Source organism: Gracilinanus agilis, chromosome 6, assembly GCF_016433145.1.
Source record: "Gracilinanus agilis isolate LMUSP501 chromosome 6, AgileGrace, whole genome shotgun sequence".
NCBI lineage: Eukaryota > Metazoa > Chordata > Mammalia > Didelphimorphia > Didelphidae > Gracilinanus > Gracilinanus agilis.
Genome location: NC_058135.1, coordinates 212113020 through 212130774, shown reverse-complemented (window position 1 = coordinate 212130774; position 17755 = coordinate 212113020). Strand labels below are relative to the sequence as shown.

At 35.6% G+C, this 17755-nt stretch overlaps 1 protein-coding gene across 1 annotated transcript in view; it reads left to right on the top strand.

The window, feature by feature from the left end:
• The window catches only part of EVC2 (EvC ciliary complex subunit 2), a 176918-nt gene that overhangs the window by 1234 nt on the left and 157929 nt on the right, over positions 1-17755 (top strand). The window contains 2 exon segments of the mRNA XM_044681763.1: positions 6691-6745; positions 16403-16569. Of these exon segments, the coding sequence (XP_044537698.1) occupies positions 6691-6745; positions 16403-16569 (222 nt within the window).

Genomic DNA, 17755 nt, shown 5'->3' with positions numbered 1-17755 from the left:
TTTTGTTTCTCTGATCCTATTTCCTCATATATAAAATGAAAAGATATAGCTAGTTTCTGTTTCAGATTTTTTTTTTCTATTTCTAAAGTTTATGATCGTAATAATAGGATCCTAATGTGTACTTGGAGACAGATTCATTGACCTGTCTATATCTACCTTTCTATATCTATATCTACCTAGTTGTCTGACTATATTTACCTATCTCCATCCATCTATCCCTCTGCCTGCCTGTCTGTCTAATCTATTTGTTGGTGGTCTGAGCCTGTGACATTCTTGGTGAAGGAATCTCCACTAGGAAAGCAGATTGGCATCAGTTATGCAATTTGTAGTCTTAGAGAGTTGCTTGGGACACTGAGTGTTAAGTGACTTGCCTTGAGTCACAGAACTGCATGTATTAAGAGTCTGGACCTGAATTTATATGCCGATGGTCTGCCCTTTCTCTGCCTCCTTTTTTCCTTCCTTCCTTCCTTCCTTCCTTCCTTCCTTCCTTCCTTCCTTCCTTTCTTCCTTCTTTCTTAATTTCATTAGTAGAGATCAGTGGTGTCAAACTCAAATAGAAATGGATCCCTGCAGGCTACATATTGACTTAGACAACCTCAATTTGACATTTTCTATGTTATATTTTATTTTTACTTACTTTATTCAGTATTTTCTGATTACATTTTAATATGCTTTGAATGTTCTCAGAATTTGTGGATGCCAATCTTGACAGCTCTTATGTAAAAACAAATAAATAAATAAAATATAACTTCTTGTACCAATATGGGTCAGCACCTTCCCTATAACTTAAGGTCTTAGCGAGGTGACTGAGAGATGGATTAGCCCCTGGGTCTAAATTTTTCTGATTCTTGGGCCATCCACGCCTGGCAGCCTATCTTTGATATTTGTACATCAAAGTGGCTTTTAGTAAATGCCTGTTTAATTGTTCATAAAATGTTTTCTCCCATACCTTACCTTAGTTCATTCTCACAATAATTCTGTTACTTAGGGAGTGCAATCATTATTTTCTTTTTACAGATAAACTGAGGTTAATAAAAGTAAAGCAATTTGTCTAAGGTGTCAGAAGATATTGGAGCTACAACTTGAACCTAATTCTTAGAATCACTTACAAAGCTTACAGAGTTATTATCCTTTATTCTATGAATATAAGATGTATTTTTGGCAGTATTTGCAATTAGAGCTATTTAAAAAATAGACTCTTTATAAAAGTAGTGCATTTTCTATCACTATAAGTGTTGTAATGGAAGATGAATGACCACTTGTCATTGCTCTAGAAAGTTTATTCATCTATGAAATGAGGAAAAGCAATGTGAAAATATCAGTTAGTATAGATTGCTATTATGAGGCTATAGTCACCTAAAGCATATATAAGCCATTTTTGTCTGGAAAACTTAGAATGGAATTCAGTCATTTGAAGACTAAGTTATAGTTATTAATGCTTTCATTTATTTTAGATAGCCAGCCATATGGCTCAGGATATTTATTGGCCTTTTGAGTGCAATGTTAATTTTGTTCCATCCTCTCTCCTCCTCAAATTCTCGGAAATTGTCCTTTGGTGTTTGTGGTGTTTCTATTCTTACCAGTAATACTGTGAACTCTAAACTTATTATAGCATCTACTTGTTTTTGAGAATAGCAATAGCAAAATTTGCAAGTATAGAAAGACATTTAAAAAATAACAGTTTTAGAGATTAGAAAGTCACAGTTAGAGGGAGCTTTGAATACAGAACTGAGAATATCTGCCCTGTAAGGGAGCCTAGAACATAGAATGGCTAAGCTGGAAAAAAAAAATCTTAAAACATACAACAGAATTGGTTGATGGAACTTTGAAATACTTTGCCCTTTTACTGATGATTTGTCTGCAAACAGATTTCAAAGGCATAATTCACTAAAATAAAATATAAAGTGCCTGACCTGTTAATTCTGCAAAAAATCTGAGTTTTCATTTGGTTATGAATATAGGAAGTACTACATTGCAAAGACTTATAGGTCATAATCTAGAGCTAGATGGAACATCAGAGGTCATCTGGTATAACTCTCTCAAGAAACTGAGGCTTGAAGATCTCAAATGACCTATTTCAGTTCACAAAAGTAATAAGCATGCCTTGAATTATGAGGTTTTTTTTTTATCTGTTTTGCTCTAAAGTGCTAGATTAAAATCCCTCTATGTGCATCTGTCTTTGGGTGTCTATCTGTGTGTCTGTCTGTAACTCTGTCTCTCCATCTCTGTTTGTCCCTCTGTGTCTCTTTTTCTCCCTGAATCCTCATTCCCTAAAATATGAATACAAAGACTACTGCTAACAAAAAATAACAAACGGTATGTTTTCTAGTCATTTTAATTACACAAAGATAGGACATAGTTGTAATCAGTGTGCATACATCATTCAGAGTTCTACTTTTTTCCACTCTCTTTTGTATACTATGAAAGCTTCTTCTATTCCCTCACTCTAGCTTCTATTTCTTTGCCCCCATAGTGAATTTCAAATCTCATACTAGACATCAACTAGTTTCCATGGCAATGACTGAGCTGTACCAGATCCACTGAACTGGAGATTTTGTAGTTGAAGTCTTAGGAGAAAGGAGGTTACTGCTTAAATACAATTGAATAATAATGTGCTGAATAATCATGGGTTTTAGGGACTGGCTAGCAGAAAGTCTCAGAGAATAGTAATAATAACTCACATTTATATATGACTCAGTCAATTGATAAATCTTTATTAAACACCTACTATGTGCCAGATAGTATACTTTAGGATTTGCAGAATGCTTTCCTCACACTGACTCAAAAGATATAGGGAGTGGATGTATTGTTATTCCCATTTTATAAATAGGAAACTGAGAGATTAATGACACGTACAGTTATATAGCCAGGTCTGATGTGAGATTCAACCCTGGGTCTTTCTAAATCTGATTTCCAACACTTTCCTCTATGATATATTGCCTCTGATCATCAGAGTTGTCTTTGGTTTCTTAACAGGGTGTCAGAGTGCCTTTTCATTTTCCTTTGAGTCAGATGCTTTCAGAAGTTCCAGGAAAAAGATTGGGAGCCATCTTATACCTATTTTAGAAGCTTACCAAGTAACTTGATTAATTTACTGTGTGATGAGTTTTTCTCTGGGACATTAAAGATGAACATCTCTCAAATCAATATAGACATGGCCACTTTCTCTTTGCCAAGAGGACAAAGACAACTTCCCAGATTGGTCCTTTATATATTTATCTTATATTTTAAATTTCTTTAATTTACATCTCCATATAAGACAATGTTAGTTGCTTTTCATCTGATGTGACTTCAAGAGCCAGGTGGACAGGGACTTAGAACATAGTATTCCAGAGCAAGAAGGGACCTCAGAAAAAAATCTAATCTAATTGTTTTATTTTACAGATAAGGAAACTAAGTCAATTGGTAAAGTGAAATAATTTTACCAAGATCAAATAGTATGACCCTTAGGGACAGTCAGGTAGCACGGTGAGTCAGGGGGACATGGTTTGAAACTAGCCTCATATACTTCCTAGCTGTGTGATCTGGGACAAGTCACTTAATTCCACTTGCCTAGTTCTTGCTGCTCTTCTGTCATTGAACTGATACTAAGACAGAAGGTGAAGGATTTAAGAAGAAAAAATTGTCAACACAGTATCTAGGCTAAAACTCCTAGCTTGGCCTTTCCCTCCCACTATACTGATTTTTTAAAGAGATACAAATGCCTTGAAAACCTAAAAACAATATATGTGAGCTATTATGATAATGATGGTGGTGATAGTGATGCCCATTAGTAGGAAGTACCACTAGCTAGATCAAAATTATGAAGCATTTGTTTATAAACTGTCTTTAAAAATGTCTATAATATTTTTAATTAATAGTTTTTTTTGCAGAGCTTGACAAGTCTTTCTAAGATTCTTCCATTATTTTTAATGTGGAAACCTTATGTGTCTATGTGTATGATTTCCTAAATGAAAATAATATGAATGTACAGAATAGATCACAAAACCATGTGTAGATGTTGATGCCTTCCTACAGTTCAGTTTCTTGTCCCAACCTACTCAAAAAACATCTGAAAGCTGTATTTCTTCATGTTTTTTTTGCCATTTTTATTAAAACAAAATTATTTTCCTATTCCTTTTTAGTGTCAAAATGTTCATTTATAGCAGTAGTACTATTTTCAGCTGAATAGGTTTTAAAGGGATGATACATTGCCAGGAATTTTAGTATTTCGTGTATTTTCCTGAAGTCTAATTATTTGAAAATCAATTGGATATATATGTGTGTAGTTGATACATGCTATATAAACATATAAATATATGATGAAATTATTGTGCATCATATTGACTAATTAGATCATCTCATTCTCTAACCATGTCATCATGCCTCTGATAGTTAGTGTTTCCTGTAGTACAATGTTGGTATAGAAAGAAGAGTACTAGACTTGGGTTTGCATCATACTAGATATACCTAACTCACAGTATAGTTAGATGGCACTTTGTAAACTGTTAAGCACTTAAAATATGAGCATTTAATTATTAAAATTATTATTCTGTCAACATCTCACATATATTTGAGACTAATCTGTTTATGATCTGAGCTAGGCTTTCAGACAGAAAAATATCTGGTGGGAACATTCAAGCTTCAACTTCCTCATTTGTAAACTGGGTGAGAACAAGCAAGTTACTTAAATTCTGTGAGTCAGTTTACTTCTCTATAAAATGGGGATGATAATTCTTATATTACCTAATTCAGTGAATTATTAGGTGGAGAGGCTGAACTTTCTAACATTAAAGTGCCATAGAATTATGATTTATTAATATTAACATATCAATAACCAATATTGCATTTTAATATTATTTGCTATTAGTATCAATTTTTTATTATTAATATTTTTGGTAAAACCTCTCACCTAATTGTGCTGTTTGTACCAGGCATTAAGCATCTAGTTATTTAAGAAACACATTCTGCAATTACTTTTTTCTGTACTTAAAAGATTAATTTTATTACTATAATCCTGAAGCTAGGAAGTTAAACCTGAACATGTAGTTGTGATATTAGAGGATTCCTTCTGGAATAAAAGACCCAAGTTCAATTTTGGGGTGAGTCCATTCTCAAAAAAATCTTTCTGACTTATGATTTTGCACCTAGCAAGGCAAACTCTGGGGACCTCAGAATACTGCTAATTTTATTACTCCCTAAGTTCCCTAATAGGACATGAAATGTAGAGTAGATTTTATTTAAACATAAAAAATATAGAAAAGATGCAAAAAAAGACTGTAGTGAAAATTTTCTGCCCTATCTTCTTTTCCATAGGGATCCATATAATCCTTATAGTACTATACTGAGTGGCTAAAGAGTCATAGAAAGTTTAATAATCTTTCTTTAGTGTACCCCACCTTTCCTAGAGACCTATACAGTGATCCTTGACTTAAAGGACCGCCAGGAGGTTAGCCCAACCTACACTGTCTATATGACTCACAGTACTAGTGAAGGATTCTTGTTCCTCCATCCTATAGCTGATGGCTTTTTTACCAGGAAAGCTTCCCTCTGTTTCTCTTCCCCAGAAAGTACCATACATTTTCCTCTAAAGGAGCTAGCCAGAATCAACGTAACTGAACTATTTGACTTAAAAATTAAGTAATTTAAAATTAGGAGATCTGAATTTTGAGTATCAATTCTGCAATGTATAATGTAACACAAAAACTATTAGTATCTTAGAGATTTACTGAAGGAAAGCCTTTTTTTATTCATTTTCAGTATAATGATTTTGGAAGGTAAATCTACTTAAGGTATACTTATTATTTGTAGACATTGATTCTACATTTGTTAAGTTCTGTGTACTGCACCTTTTTTTATCTGAACTTTTTAAATAAAATAAGAAAACAAGGTACTGTAATAATATCCTTTGTTACATTGTGAGCTTTCTAGACCACACATAGGAGAAATGTAAAAAAGTGCTGAGGAGTTTAATAGAGCTGAATTATTGCTGAGGATGTAGAGACTACTTCTAGCAAGGGAGAAATCAATGAAGGTCTTATGGAGAGAGTGGCAATTGGATTTTGAGAAAATTTGTTGTTGTTTAGTCATGTCTGACTCTGTGACCCCATGAACCATAGCACACCAATGCTGTCTGTGGGGTTTTCTTGGCAAAGATATTGGAGTGGTTTGCTGTTTTCTTTTCCAGTGGATTAAAGCAGATAGAGACTAAATAACTTACCAAGAGTCACATAGCTAGTAAATGATTGGTAAAAATATTAAGGTTTAAATAATCTTACATATTAATATACCCATATGAGTATATACATAATATACATACTTAAAGTATATGTAATATATTTATTAGGTTGGTTGGGTGGTTGTTGCTCTTTGTACTCAAAGAGGGTCAAAATGATACCTCTAGCTGATGTTTTTTGATTCAGACTTGAATTGGATTTAAGTGAGGCAGAATTATGCAGAATTGTCAGCCTCGCTGTCTCTTCTAGTTATTAAAGTTCAGTGGCATGTGTGTGTGTGTGTGTGTGTACATAAACATACTGAGTATAGTGTGTATGTAGTATATATACTTAACTTATCTATATGTACTTTTAAGTTTTGCATTGTAATGAAGCTAAATTAAATATGACTTACCTAGGAACATACATTACAATTACTTCTTGTCAGTACAATATATGTTTTAATTAATTCCTTTGTATCTTTTGAAATCTTTAGGATCTCCCCTTTAAGAACTGGCTTCGTATTGAGAACTACCATTACAAAATAGCAGGTAACTTTTAATTTTTATTGTACTTTTGGTTGTTTTAAACTTAAAAAAAGAGTGATGCTAACCTCCTCTTCCTCTCTTCTTCTTGTGACCTCCCCTTCTCAAACATATATTATTAGTTTCTATTTAATTCTTGGTACAATTGAAGGAGCACTAGATTTGGAGTTAGGAACTTGGGATTCAAGGCTTGGTTCATGCCATCCCAGCATGCAATAGAAGGAATGATTATTTCTGAGAGGGAACTTAGGGAAATTTTCATGGAGGTGGTGGAATTTGGATAGCATCTACAAATAAGAATGAGTAAGGTTTTAGTAGGAAAGGTTACCCAGAAAAAGCCTTTCAGTAAAGAAAATGAGACATATAATAATATTACCTTGGAATTTCAACTTAATACCTCAAAGGAATCTGGATAAGAAAGCTGTCTCTCCTATTAATCCAATGAGATTTCTCAAATAAGTATGCAAAAAACTGTGGAATAAGGGGTTCTCACTTGTGAATCTAATGGAATGGACCATTATGGATATGTTGTTGAGACTATGATAAAATATGATAAATTCATCTATTCTCCATTCCCATTCTCATTCCTTTAATCACTGATTTCTTTAGCCTCAAAGTTGGAAGTAGTTTCCAAGACAGTGTAGTTCAACCTATACCAGAAGCAGGAATCTGCTTTGCAATATCTTGACAAATGGTCTTCCAGCTTTCACCAGTCACTTGTAGGCAGCTAACTTTTGGACAATCCTTGTAGAAAGTTCTCATATAAAACAAAAATACTTTCTGCAATTTCAATTCATTGCTCCTTGTTCTGCCCTCTGGGGCCAAAGGAAATAAGTTCAATCTGTCTTCCACATGGCTGTCCTAATCTTCAACCAATTCTCTCCTGGTATTCAAAATTCATCTGATTTTCTCTCATTTATTCTCCTCAGAGTACATAAAATATCCCAAGTCAAGTGTTTCCAATTCTGAAAGAGCCTTGATTATGCTCAGAAAGTGTCACTGAAATAATGAGATACCTTTGAAACTATAAAACAGGCATTATTTTGTATGTAGTGTGTAATTTCTTCTTAAAATATTTATTTGTCATTTCTTTTTCCCTCTTGTTTTTCCTTAGCTAATCTCCTTGTAAGATTTAAATTAATATCCAATAACTCCAAGTTATATTTTATAAAGTTTATTAATAATCACTTGAAATAGAAGAAATAAAAGAACAAAAGTAAAAACCTGAATAAAAGCCACACGAGTGAAATTCTTCTGTCTGACACTCATCCCATCTCCACAAACTGCATTCCCAGGAAAAGAGAGAGGGGGGGAGCTACACTCAAAATATATCCTTTCTATGTTAGTACTCAATGTGAGAAGGAACATGGAAAGCTGAGATTTAGAATCCTGGGGAGCAAAAGTCTAATTACACATCTTTAAAAAAATTTTTAGCTGTAAAGTTACATGAAAATCCAGAAATTACTATTTTATTTCTAAATAGCAAATGTGACCTAAGAATCTCTGAAGAAATGCATATATATGCTTTTTTCTTTTGAACACGGGTTATAAATTAGAGAGGGGTAAAAAGGAACACCACAGAAAGAAAGTTAGGAAAGACCAAATCTTCTGCTCCAACTATCATTTTAGGAGAAAGTCAAGACCTAAAGAGGTTGTCATATAGTAGTAGACTTATAACTTTCTAGATGCCATTCAGAGCATCCAAAGGGGGAAAAATGTTTTAAAATGGAAATCCCAAGAAGACTTTTCAATGAAATGTTGACATGACTTTTGTGAAAAACAATTCAAATTCAAATTCCATACTTAGTAGTTAAAATAATTCTAGAATGATCCATTAATTAATCAATCAAAATATTCATCAAGTATCTACATATGCCAGGTAATATATTAGGTTCAGGAGAAACAAGTACAAAAATACAGAACATTCCCAATTTGCTAGAAGCTTGCCTCCTAGAAGGTAAGACAAGAAGTATATGATTATTGTATGATTATATGCTTTTAAAATATTTTTATGAATTTCTTTCAATTGTACACATTACACTTATACATAGCATGCAATGTCTATTATAAAGAATAAAAATATATATAATATCTGTGCATATTTTATATGTGTATATCCATGAATACATACTATCCATAAAGCATGTAAATATGAGTATTATTGGTATATATGCTTATATGCATGTACATAATATTAAGAAAATACATAAACATATATAAAAGTATTCAAATACAAGATAGTTTGTCTTATTTGAATTGCACTTTAAAGTAAGAGGAGATACTCTGAAGAATAGGTGAAGCATGCAAAAAGGCATTTGCATAGACCATCTTTGTGACTTATTCACTTCTCCAGATGCTGCACTGTCCAGTCAGAATGGAGTTCATGGCAACACAACTCATTATCGTTCTTGAAACCAGTTCATCAGATCACTAAACCAAATCCCCAAATCACTAAAGTAATTCACTGTCCCTCTCCTCCCCTCTTTTCTTTCTCAAGCCACAGAAGGCAACAGAGAGTGCCAAGTCCTTAGGGAAAGCTTGACCTTTCTCAGAGTCTAGGTTGGCTGAAGAACAACATCCACTTCTGGAACTTTTGGCCATTAGAGTCAGTTCTCTCCCTGACCAGGTAGGAATTACTCAGCAGAAGCCTTCTGTCAGCTGACTGCTACCAACTGCCCCAACAACACTGCTGCTTATACCTCTTTTGTCTTCATTGCCTTAAATAAGACTCAGAGGGACAAGTCATCTTTAACTTAAAAAGTCACAAATTCCCAAGTTTCCCTTATCCAGTTCATTCTCAATTCCTTTTTAATCTTATTCAATTCATTATTAGTTCCTTTTTAATCATAACTATCTCTAAGTGTTTTGGATGTGTTTTCATTTTCTCACTTTTAACCTCTTTAGTCAAAAACACATCTATGAAAATTAGAAGTACGGATCTTGCCTTAGCTCTGAAATCTCAGACAAGGCATTCAGTCTCTCTGGTATCCCTAAAACTATGTTTCTTCCCAGCCACATTTCTCCAAATTTTAATAAAAGGTCTCTCTATAACATTAAATTGTTCCCATACAAGTGAAGCATCACTCTATATTGTTAACAAAGAGAGCCAGGTCCTCAAATCTACATTACGAAGAATTGTTTCTTCTCCCATACTGCCCAAATCCCATCTGAAAATGGTTTCTTAAAATATCTGTAGTTTAGTAGTTCATATTAAAACAAAGATCTTTTTATACTTACATTAGACAAAAATGCTCCTCCCTAACAGCAACTGTATCTTACATTCTTTGACAGTCTCTTCCTTTACACAAAAATACTTTTGCTCACCCTTTCATCATTAAGTGCTCCTTCTGAAAAAGAACTTAAAGGAAGAGTCTACTTTACAAAAGATGGTGTAGGAATGTAGCAGGCAAAGAGAGACCACTGATGAGGAAATGAGGAAGCCTGTCTTTTGCTCCTCTGGTGAACTGGTTAAAAGAATGAAAATGAGTTGTATCTCTGTGATTGAACAGTGTAGCATCCAGATAAGTGAATAACTAGTTGATCATGCTGGTCTATGTAGCTCAGACATGGCCAGTTTGATGATAATGGCTTAAAGAACTTATAGAACTTGATGTGTCATTTCCTATCATTAAGTGGTTATGAAAAATAAAGGGATCAGACTGATAAGGTCCTTTTCAAATCTTTGGTTTCATGGTGCTATGATTCAATATTGAAGCAGAGCAACATTTACTTTTTCTTAGCAACCAATAGTTTCACCTATATTAGAATTTTTATTCAAAAAGACAAATAAAAATAAGGTATATTACCTAGCTTTTATATCTTTTTTATATTTTCTTTCTAATTTAATAAAGTTAAATAAACAGTGAAGGGTATATTTTAAAAGTGTCCTTCGATACCTTGTCCATATGAAGGATATTTATTTGTGATCTACTATGTGTAAACTTTGTGGGGAATAAAGAGTTATTCAGTCACTCAGTCAACTGGCATTTATTAAAGGTATTCTATGTGCTAAGGAGAGGCTAGGTGGCTCAGTGGATAGAGTGTTGGTTCTGGAGTCAGGAAGACTCATCATCTTGAATTCAAAACTGGCCTTAAACACTTATTAGCTGTGTGATCCTGGGCAAATCACTTAACCTTCTTTGCCTCAGTTTCCTCATCTATAAAATGAACTGGAAAAGGAAATGGCAGACTATTTCAGTATTTTTTGCCAAAACAACCCATAAAAAGTCCATAAAATTTTTTTCTCCCACACTGCCCAAATCCCATCTGAAAATGGTTTCTTAAAATATTCATATATCTTACATTCACAATAAAAAATCTACCAGGTACAGTGCTAACTGAGGGTCATAAAAAGAAAGGTAAAAAAAGTAGTCATTGTCTCAAAGAACTTTAAAAGTTTAAAGTGAATAGGAACATACAAATGACTATAAACAAACAAGCTACAGTCAGAAAAAAATTGGAGGACATTAAGATTATGGAAAACTGTGAAAGACATCTTGCAGAAGGGATGTCATGTGAAACTTGGTGAAACTCGGGGAAGCTAAAAGTTAGAGATGAGCAGAGAGGACATTCTCGGCATGGGGAGAACTCAAACACAGGAGATGGAAGAAGAGTTTTTGAGTAAGAATAAGGAGGCTGCCATTTCTGGACTGTAGAGAACATGGAGGGAAATATTGTGTAAAAAGACTAGAATAATAGGAAGGAGCCACATTTATGGAGGGTTTTGGAAGCCAAATAGAGGATTATATATTTGATCCTGGAGATTATAGGGAGCCACTGGAGCTTTGTGAGTGTGTGTGTGTGTGTGTGTGTGTGTGTGTGTGTGTGTGGTTATATGGTCAGAACCATGCTTTAGGGAGAGCAATCCGAGGGCTGAATGGAACCTGCATTGGAATTAGGCAGGGAGAGCAGTCAGCAGGCTATTGCAATAACCCAGGTTTTAGAGGAATGAACCTTGATCCCTTTAGGACCATCCAAAAAAAGCCAAAAACTGAATTGCAGCATATAGAAACAGTGTCTCCTTATGGATACAGAACTCCTAAGCAAGATACGATGCTAAGATAAGAGTCTTGTCCTCAGAGAGTACAAAGGGAGATAATATAGCAACACAGAGAAGTATAATCCTTCATATTTCATGGTAATGGCAAAAGACAGCTACAAAGTAAGAACTATAAACTTTCTCTTAGAAAAAAGTTGTCCAGAGTTAAAGAATCAGGAAAGGCTTCTTGGAGGAGGTAACATTTGAGATGGAGTTTAAAAAATGGGTAGGAAAGGACAACGAAGAAAGGTAGGAGGGAAGCTTAGAACCAAAGTTAGGAGTGCTGCTCTGAGCTATTTTACCATTTGGCAGGTATTTTTCTATTACTTTTTTCCCTTATTGAACCACAATTTTCTCTTCTCATTTATTTATGCTATCAACCATTCTTCATATGGAATGTTTCCTCTGCAGAAAAGTCCCAGATAGCAGCACATTAATAATAGTACCGATATTTTCATTAAAAGTGGAAGGATTTGGAGTAGCTAGGTGGCTCCCTCAGGTCTGGAGATGGGATGTCCTGGGTTCAGATCTGGCCTCAGATACTTCCTTGCTATTTGGCCCTGCCCAAGTCACTTAACCTCAACTGCCAAGCCCTTCTCACCCTTCTGCCATGGAATCAATTCTTCATTTTAATTCTCAGACAAAAAGTAAGGGTTTAACAAAAGGTGACAGATGTTGAAGACCATTCATTTATTAAAACCTTCCAACCCTTTATACCCTTCATACCCTTTGACTCAATGTTAGCATTTCTGGTTATTCTATTTGGACCTTTTGCTGAACACAATGATAATATATTTTCCTCAAGTCAAAAAATAATGATAGGATGCCCCCCCCCATCTTTTCCCAAGCAACCATGAGATGATCTCACTGAATTTTGGCTTCATTTTTGTTTATAATGTCATTTGATCCAGTCTTTAAATTAAAGATCTTGTATTCTTGCTGCCATCTTTGTTATATGACTTACCTAGCACCGTGTGTGTGTGTGTGTGTGTGTGTGTGTGTGTGTGTGTTTTATAGGGATGTTTTGTGCTATATATCACTGTCATTTCTTTGACCTACCCCTCTGAAGTTTCCTTTTCTTAAAAAACAGTTAAGCAAAAGTGATTAAGTGATTACATCTGGCAGTATCTGCATCATTTCTTTACATAGCCCCCCCCCCACCTCTCTAATTAGCAGAGAAAAATGTATTTCTTCACTGGTTCTCTGAAACCAAGACCCTATGTCTTTGCATGTGATAAACTGCCTCTGTAATATCTGCCACCCAAACCTCCTGCGAGTGTCATTTGTCGTACTATCATGTAAGAAGATTAATGGTAGCTAATCTTGCAACAATCCTGTAAGGTAGGAAATGTCCCCCAGTATAGATGTAGCCCCAGGGATGCAGACTGACTCATCCGTGTTATTCCTTCAATCAGAGTATATTTTTCCTACTCTCTCCACCACCCCCTAGAGATTAGGTTTTTGTTCTGGGTCCAGTTTCAGCATCATCAACAAGCAACTTTGGATTCTCATTTATCCTTTTCTTGCCCTTGCTCTTGGTCACCTTAGAGGACCTTAATGTCAAATTCCTTTAGTAGATTATAAATTTGGGGACAGCTGGGTGGCTCAGTAGATTGAAAGCCAGGCCTAGAAATGGGAAGTCCTAGGTTTAAATCTGGCCTCAGACACTTCCCAGCTGTGTGACCCTGGGCAAGTCACTTGACCCCCTTTGCCTATCCCTTACCATTCTTCTACCTTAGAGCCAATACACAGTAGTGACTCCAAGATGGAAGGTAAGGGTTTAAACATTTTTTAAAAATAAATAAATTCATATAAATTGTTATAGATTTATATGTAATATATTTATTTAATATATTTCATTTTCTGTTTAGTTCTACCTAAAATTTTATTTTCCTGAAAGGGTGAGTTGTCAGTTAATTAGTGTCATTATAAGTGATAATACTTCTGACTATATATGTAGTATAGCCCATTGTCCCAACCTCATGTCGATAATTATTATGCCGCGCTACAGATTATGGAATGGAGGCTGATTTCACTCTGTAGCTCAGAGGAATGTTGCTTAGCTCACACGGCTGCCAAAGTGGTGGTGCCAGAAATTGAACCTCAAGGCACCTTATTCCAAGGCCAGTGTTCTTTCTACCACACCTACCTCTATTTCAAACATTCTCTTCCTCAGAGCTCTCATACTTTCTTTCTCTTAGCTAAAGATCTCATCTTTTTCCTTACTGAGATATTTGAAGCCAATCTGGTTTTAGCAACCTCTTTTCCCATTCCCTTCATTTCCAACCCCCTCAACATCACCCCCAAACCCACCTCCACCATTACGTCTGTCTGTCTCTGACAATGGGATTATGTTTCTCTTTACCAGTGCCAGTCCCACTGTCTATTTGTCCTACACCAAATTTCTGCCTCAATTATGCCCCTTCCTTTTCAAAACTTTAGCTTTTCCTTATCTACTGATCCTTATCTACTGCCTTCAAATATACCTGAAGCTCTCCCATGCTTAAATACCTTCACTAGCTCCCTCTCCCAGTTATCATCCTACATCTTTCCTACATTTATCAGTCAAACTTCTAAAAGAAATCTGTCCATACTTACCTGCCTATTCTTTTTCTCCTCTTGTTTGCTTCTCAATTCACTGCAGTCTGACTTCTGAACTCCTCACTCAAAGGAAATTGTTCTTTCCAAAGTTACCATTGATCTCTTCTAAGTGGTCAGCCTTCTCAGCCTACCTTCTGCATTTCCTACTGATGATCATCCTCTCTGGGCTATGTGCTCCTCTATGCTTTCACGATACTACTACTGCCTCCTTATTCTCCTCATCTGTTTGATTCCTTTTTTTCTCCATCTCTTTTTCTGACTCATGTCTCATACCACATCCCTAACTCTGGATGTGGGGCAGCTGGGGGGTACAGGCTCATCTTCCTGAAATCAAATCTGACCTCAGACACTTACTGGCGAGCTAACCCTGGGCAAGTCACTTAACTCTGCCTCAGTTTCCTCATCTGCAAAATAAGCTGGAGAAGTAAATGGTAAATCATTCCATTATCTTTGCCAAAAAAAAAACCCCAGAAAACAGTTGAAACAACCGAACAACAAAAAACTAAAAATATTCCCCAAGGTTCTGTATTAGGATTTTTTCTCTTTTCTCTCTCGACACTCTTTTGGTGACTTCATCAGCTCTCAGAGATTTTAGCTATTAGCTCCATGCAGATGAAGTACAAATCTATGTAACTAGTTATAGCATGTCCCCTGAGCTCCATTCCCATGTCACTGATTGCCTCTTAGATAATTTAAACTGGAGGTCTCAGAGGCATCTCAAACTCAACATGTATAAAACCAAACTCATCTTTTCCTCCAAACCTTTCCGAACCTAGGCTGAATGTCCCTGCCTCAAGTAGAGTATGAGTCTGCCTTCCTATGCCTTCTCTTCCTTTGCAAATGGGTGGGTAAAGTTGAGGGCAGCTACTTTTTTGACCCAGAATATTTGGGAGGGGGTCTTGGGACAGGGTTGCTGGCAGGTCCTGAAGCTACAAGAGGAAAATTATCCAGTGGATTCGAGACTGCACAACTTGGATCAGGTTATGTATCATAAGGAACCTTCTTAGTGTTTTTCATTTCTTAGCTTGTGGAAAGTTATAATTGTTTCACCACTGGCATAAAGTCCCCCTTTTGGGGAGATTTTAAGAATTACTAAAGATTGGATAAAATGTCCAGTCTTCTCTCTTGACTACATAACCCAGAATTCTGACTAGTTGATTTGAGATATATCCCCTTCCCATTATGATTTAACACGATATACATACTCATTAAGACTTCTGGCTAGGTGAGGGGTAGCTAAGTGGCTCAGTGCCTAGAAAGCCAGACCTAGAGATAGGAGGTCCTGGGTTCAAATTTGACCTCAGACACTTCCTAGCTATATTACCCTTCGCAAGTCAATTTACCCCAGTTGCCTAGCCCTTAACCCTCAGTGCTGTCTTAGAAATGACACTTAATATTTATTTTACTACAGAAGGTAAAATTTAAAAAAAAATAAGCAGAGGATGAGCATACTGTGCTCCCCTGCTTTTCCTGTTCCCTATTTCCATCCTTTTTGAGGAAATTAAGCTGCCTGTATAGTCACAGTACAAACAACTAAGCCACTGTTCAGTTATGGATGCCACCTAAATATTAGTGGCTAAGGCACAGAAAGAGAACTAAATGGATCATTTTAGGGTAAGTCAATCCCAGGTATCACTGATCATAAATAGGTGAAATAATAGTAACTACAAGAAGAGGTAAAATTCCTTTGGATTCAGTCTCTGTCTGGCTTTGAACTAAGACCAATCATTATTTTATTGACTTATTTCGTTTTGGAATAGCTTTTCCATTTACAACCTATAAGAGCAACTGTGCCAATCTTCTGAGTTTTCTATTATCATCACCTGCAAAATGGCGATAATAATACTTAAATTCCTTCCCTTTAAGGGTTGTTGTGGAAAGAAGCATTTTGTAAAAACTCAAAGACCTCTAGGAAAATGAATCATTGTTATTATCTACAGTTTGGGTTAATGGACTCCTTGAATTTAGTTTACTATCATATCCTTTTAATTCATGCTATGACTCATGTGTGGTTGAAATTTTAGCTGAAGTATCACTTGGAATGGGAAATGGCAGAAGAACTGGAGATTGTGACCTGCTCTTGACTTCAGCAGCCTCAGATGAACCTTGGAGTCATTCATTATTTTCTCTAATAAGTTCCTGGACCAAGAAGACTTTATTCAAAAGGGATTCTTCTATCATGCACCACCTGGTCAGTGAGTTATTTGACAGATTAAAATTGGATATTTTTATATCATTGATAATTTCACATAGTACAGAAATGTATTACAAAAAAATAAATCTATGGCAAGCCTCTAGTAATGTGTAATGCCTAATCAGACACCAATGGGTCTTGTAGCAGATACAGGGAGGTAGATTCAGCCTACTTAAAGAATCTGCCTGGCAATTAGAGCACTCCAAGGCTAGAATGGGTTACCTCATGGGTTTCCAGTCTCTGGGGGTCTTGAAGTAGAGGAGAGAATGTTGTTTAGTGGAATTCAGAAGATCTCAGTGCTAATCCTGGTTCAGGAATTAATATATGTGTGACTTCAGGTAGCTCATTTCGACTCACTGGACCTCAGTTTCTTCTTTTGTAAAATGAGGATAGTTATGTGGTGTAGTGGATAGAATGCTGGCCCTGGAGTCAGAAAGACATGACTTCAAATCCAACTTCAGATACTAGCTATGTGACCCTGGTCAAGTCACTTAACTCTGTTTGCCTCAGTTTCCTCATATGTAAAAAGACCTGGATAAGGAAATGGAAAAGCACTCCAGTATCTCTGTCAAGAAAACCTCATGTGGGGTCATGAAGAGTCAGACATAACTGAAAAACCTCTAACAAAAACCAACAGCAAAACTGAAAGTATTAGACTTTATGCTTTCCAGGACTGTTCTTGGACCTTCGGACAAGCTATATGTGGAATCTTCAATGCTTAATAGGGTATGTTGGGTAGATACCCTAAATGATGAGAATATTCTGAGTAAATGGATGACCTCATTATAGGAGAGGATAGTTAATCAAGGAACATTGTCTTGTGTGGTTAATTTTGAATGCAGGATTTGAGAAAGTTGATGGCTATAAACTCATAAGGATCCCACTCATAGAGTACCTTAAAAGCCATCTAAAATATTTTCCTATTTCTATTTTTTCTGAATAATAAAATACCAACAAACATGAGCATTTCCTCATATAAAGAATAAAAAAGTATTATATACGAAACTGCAAATTTCATTATAAAATGTATGTTTTTGTTTCTTTTAAAGGATATCCTAAACATATCATTTTCAAAAATTTCTCCTACTTGTCTATTTCCCTCTGATATTCTTTTCTCTGCATTAAAAATGGCTCATTATATATCCTTCCTTCCTTCCTTCCTCCCTCCCTCCCTCCCTCCTTT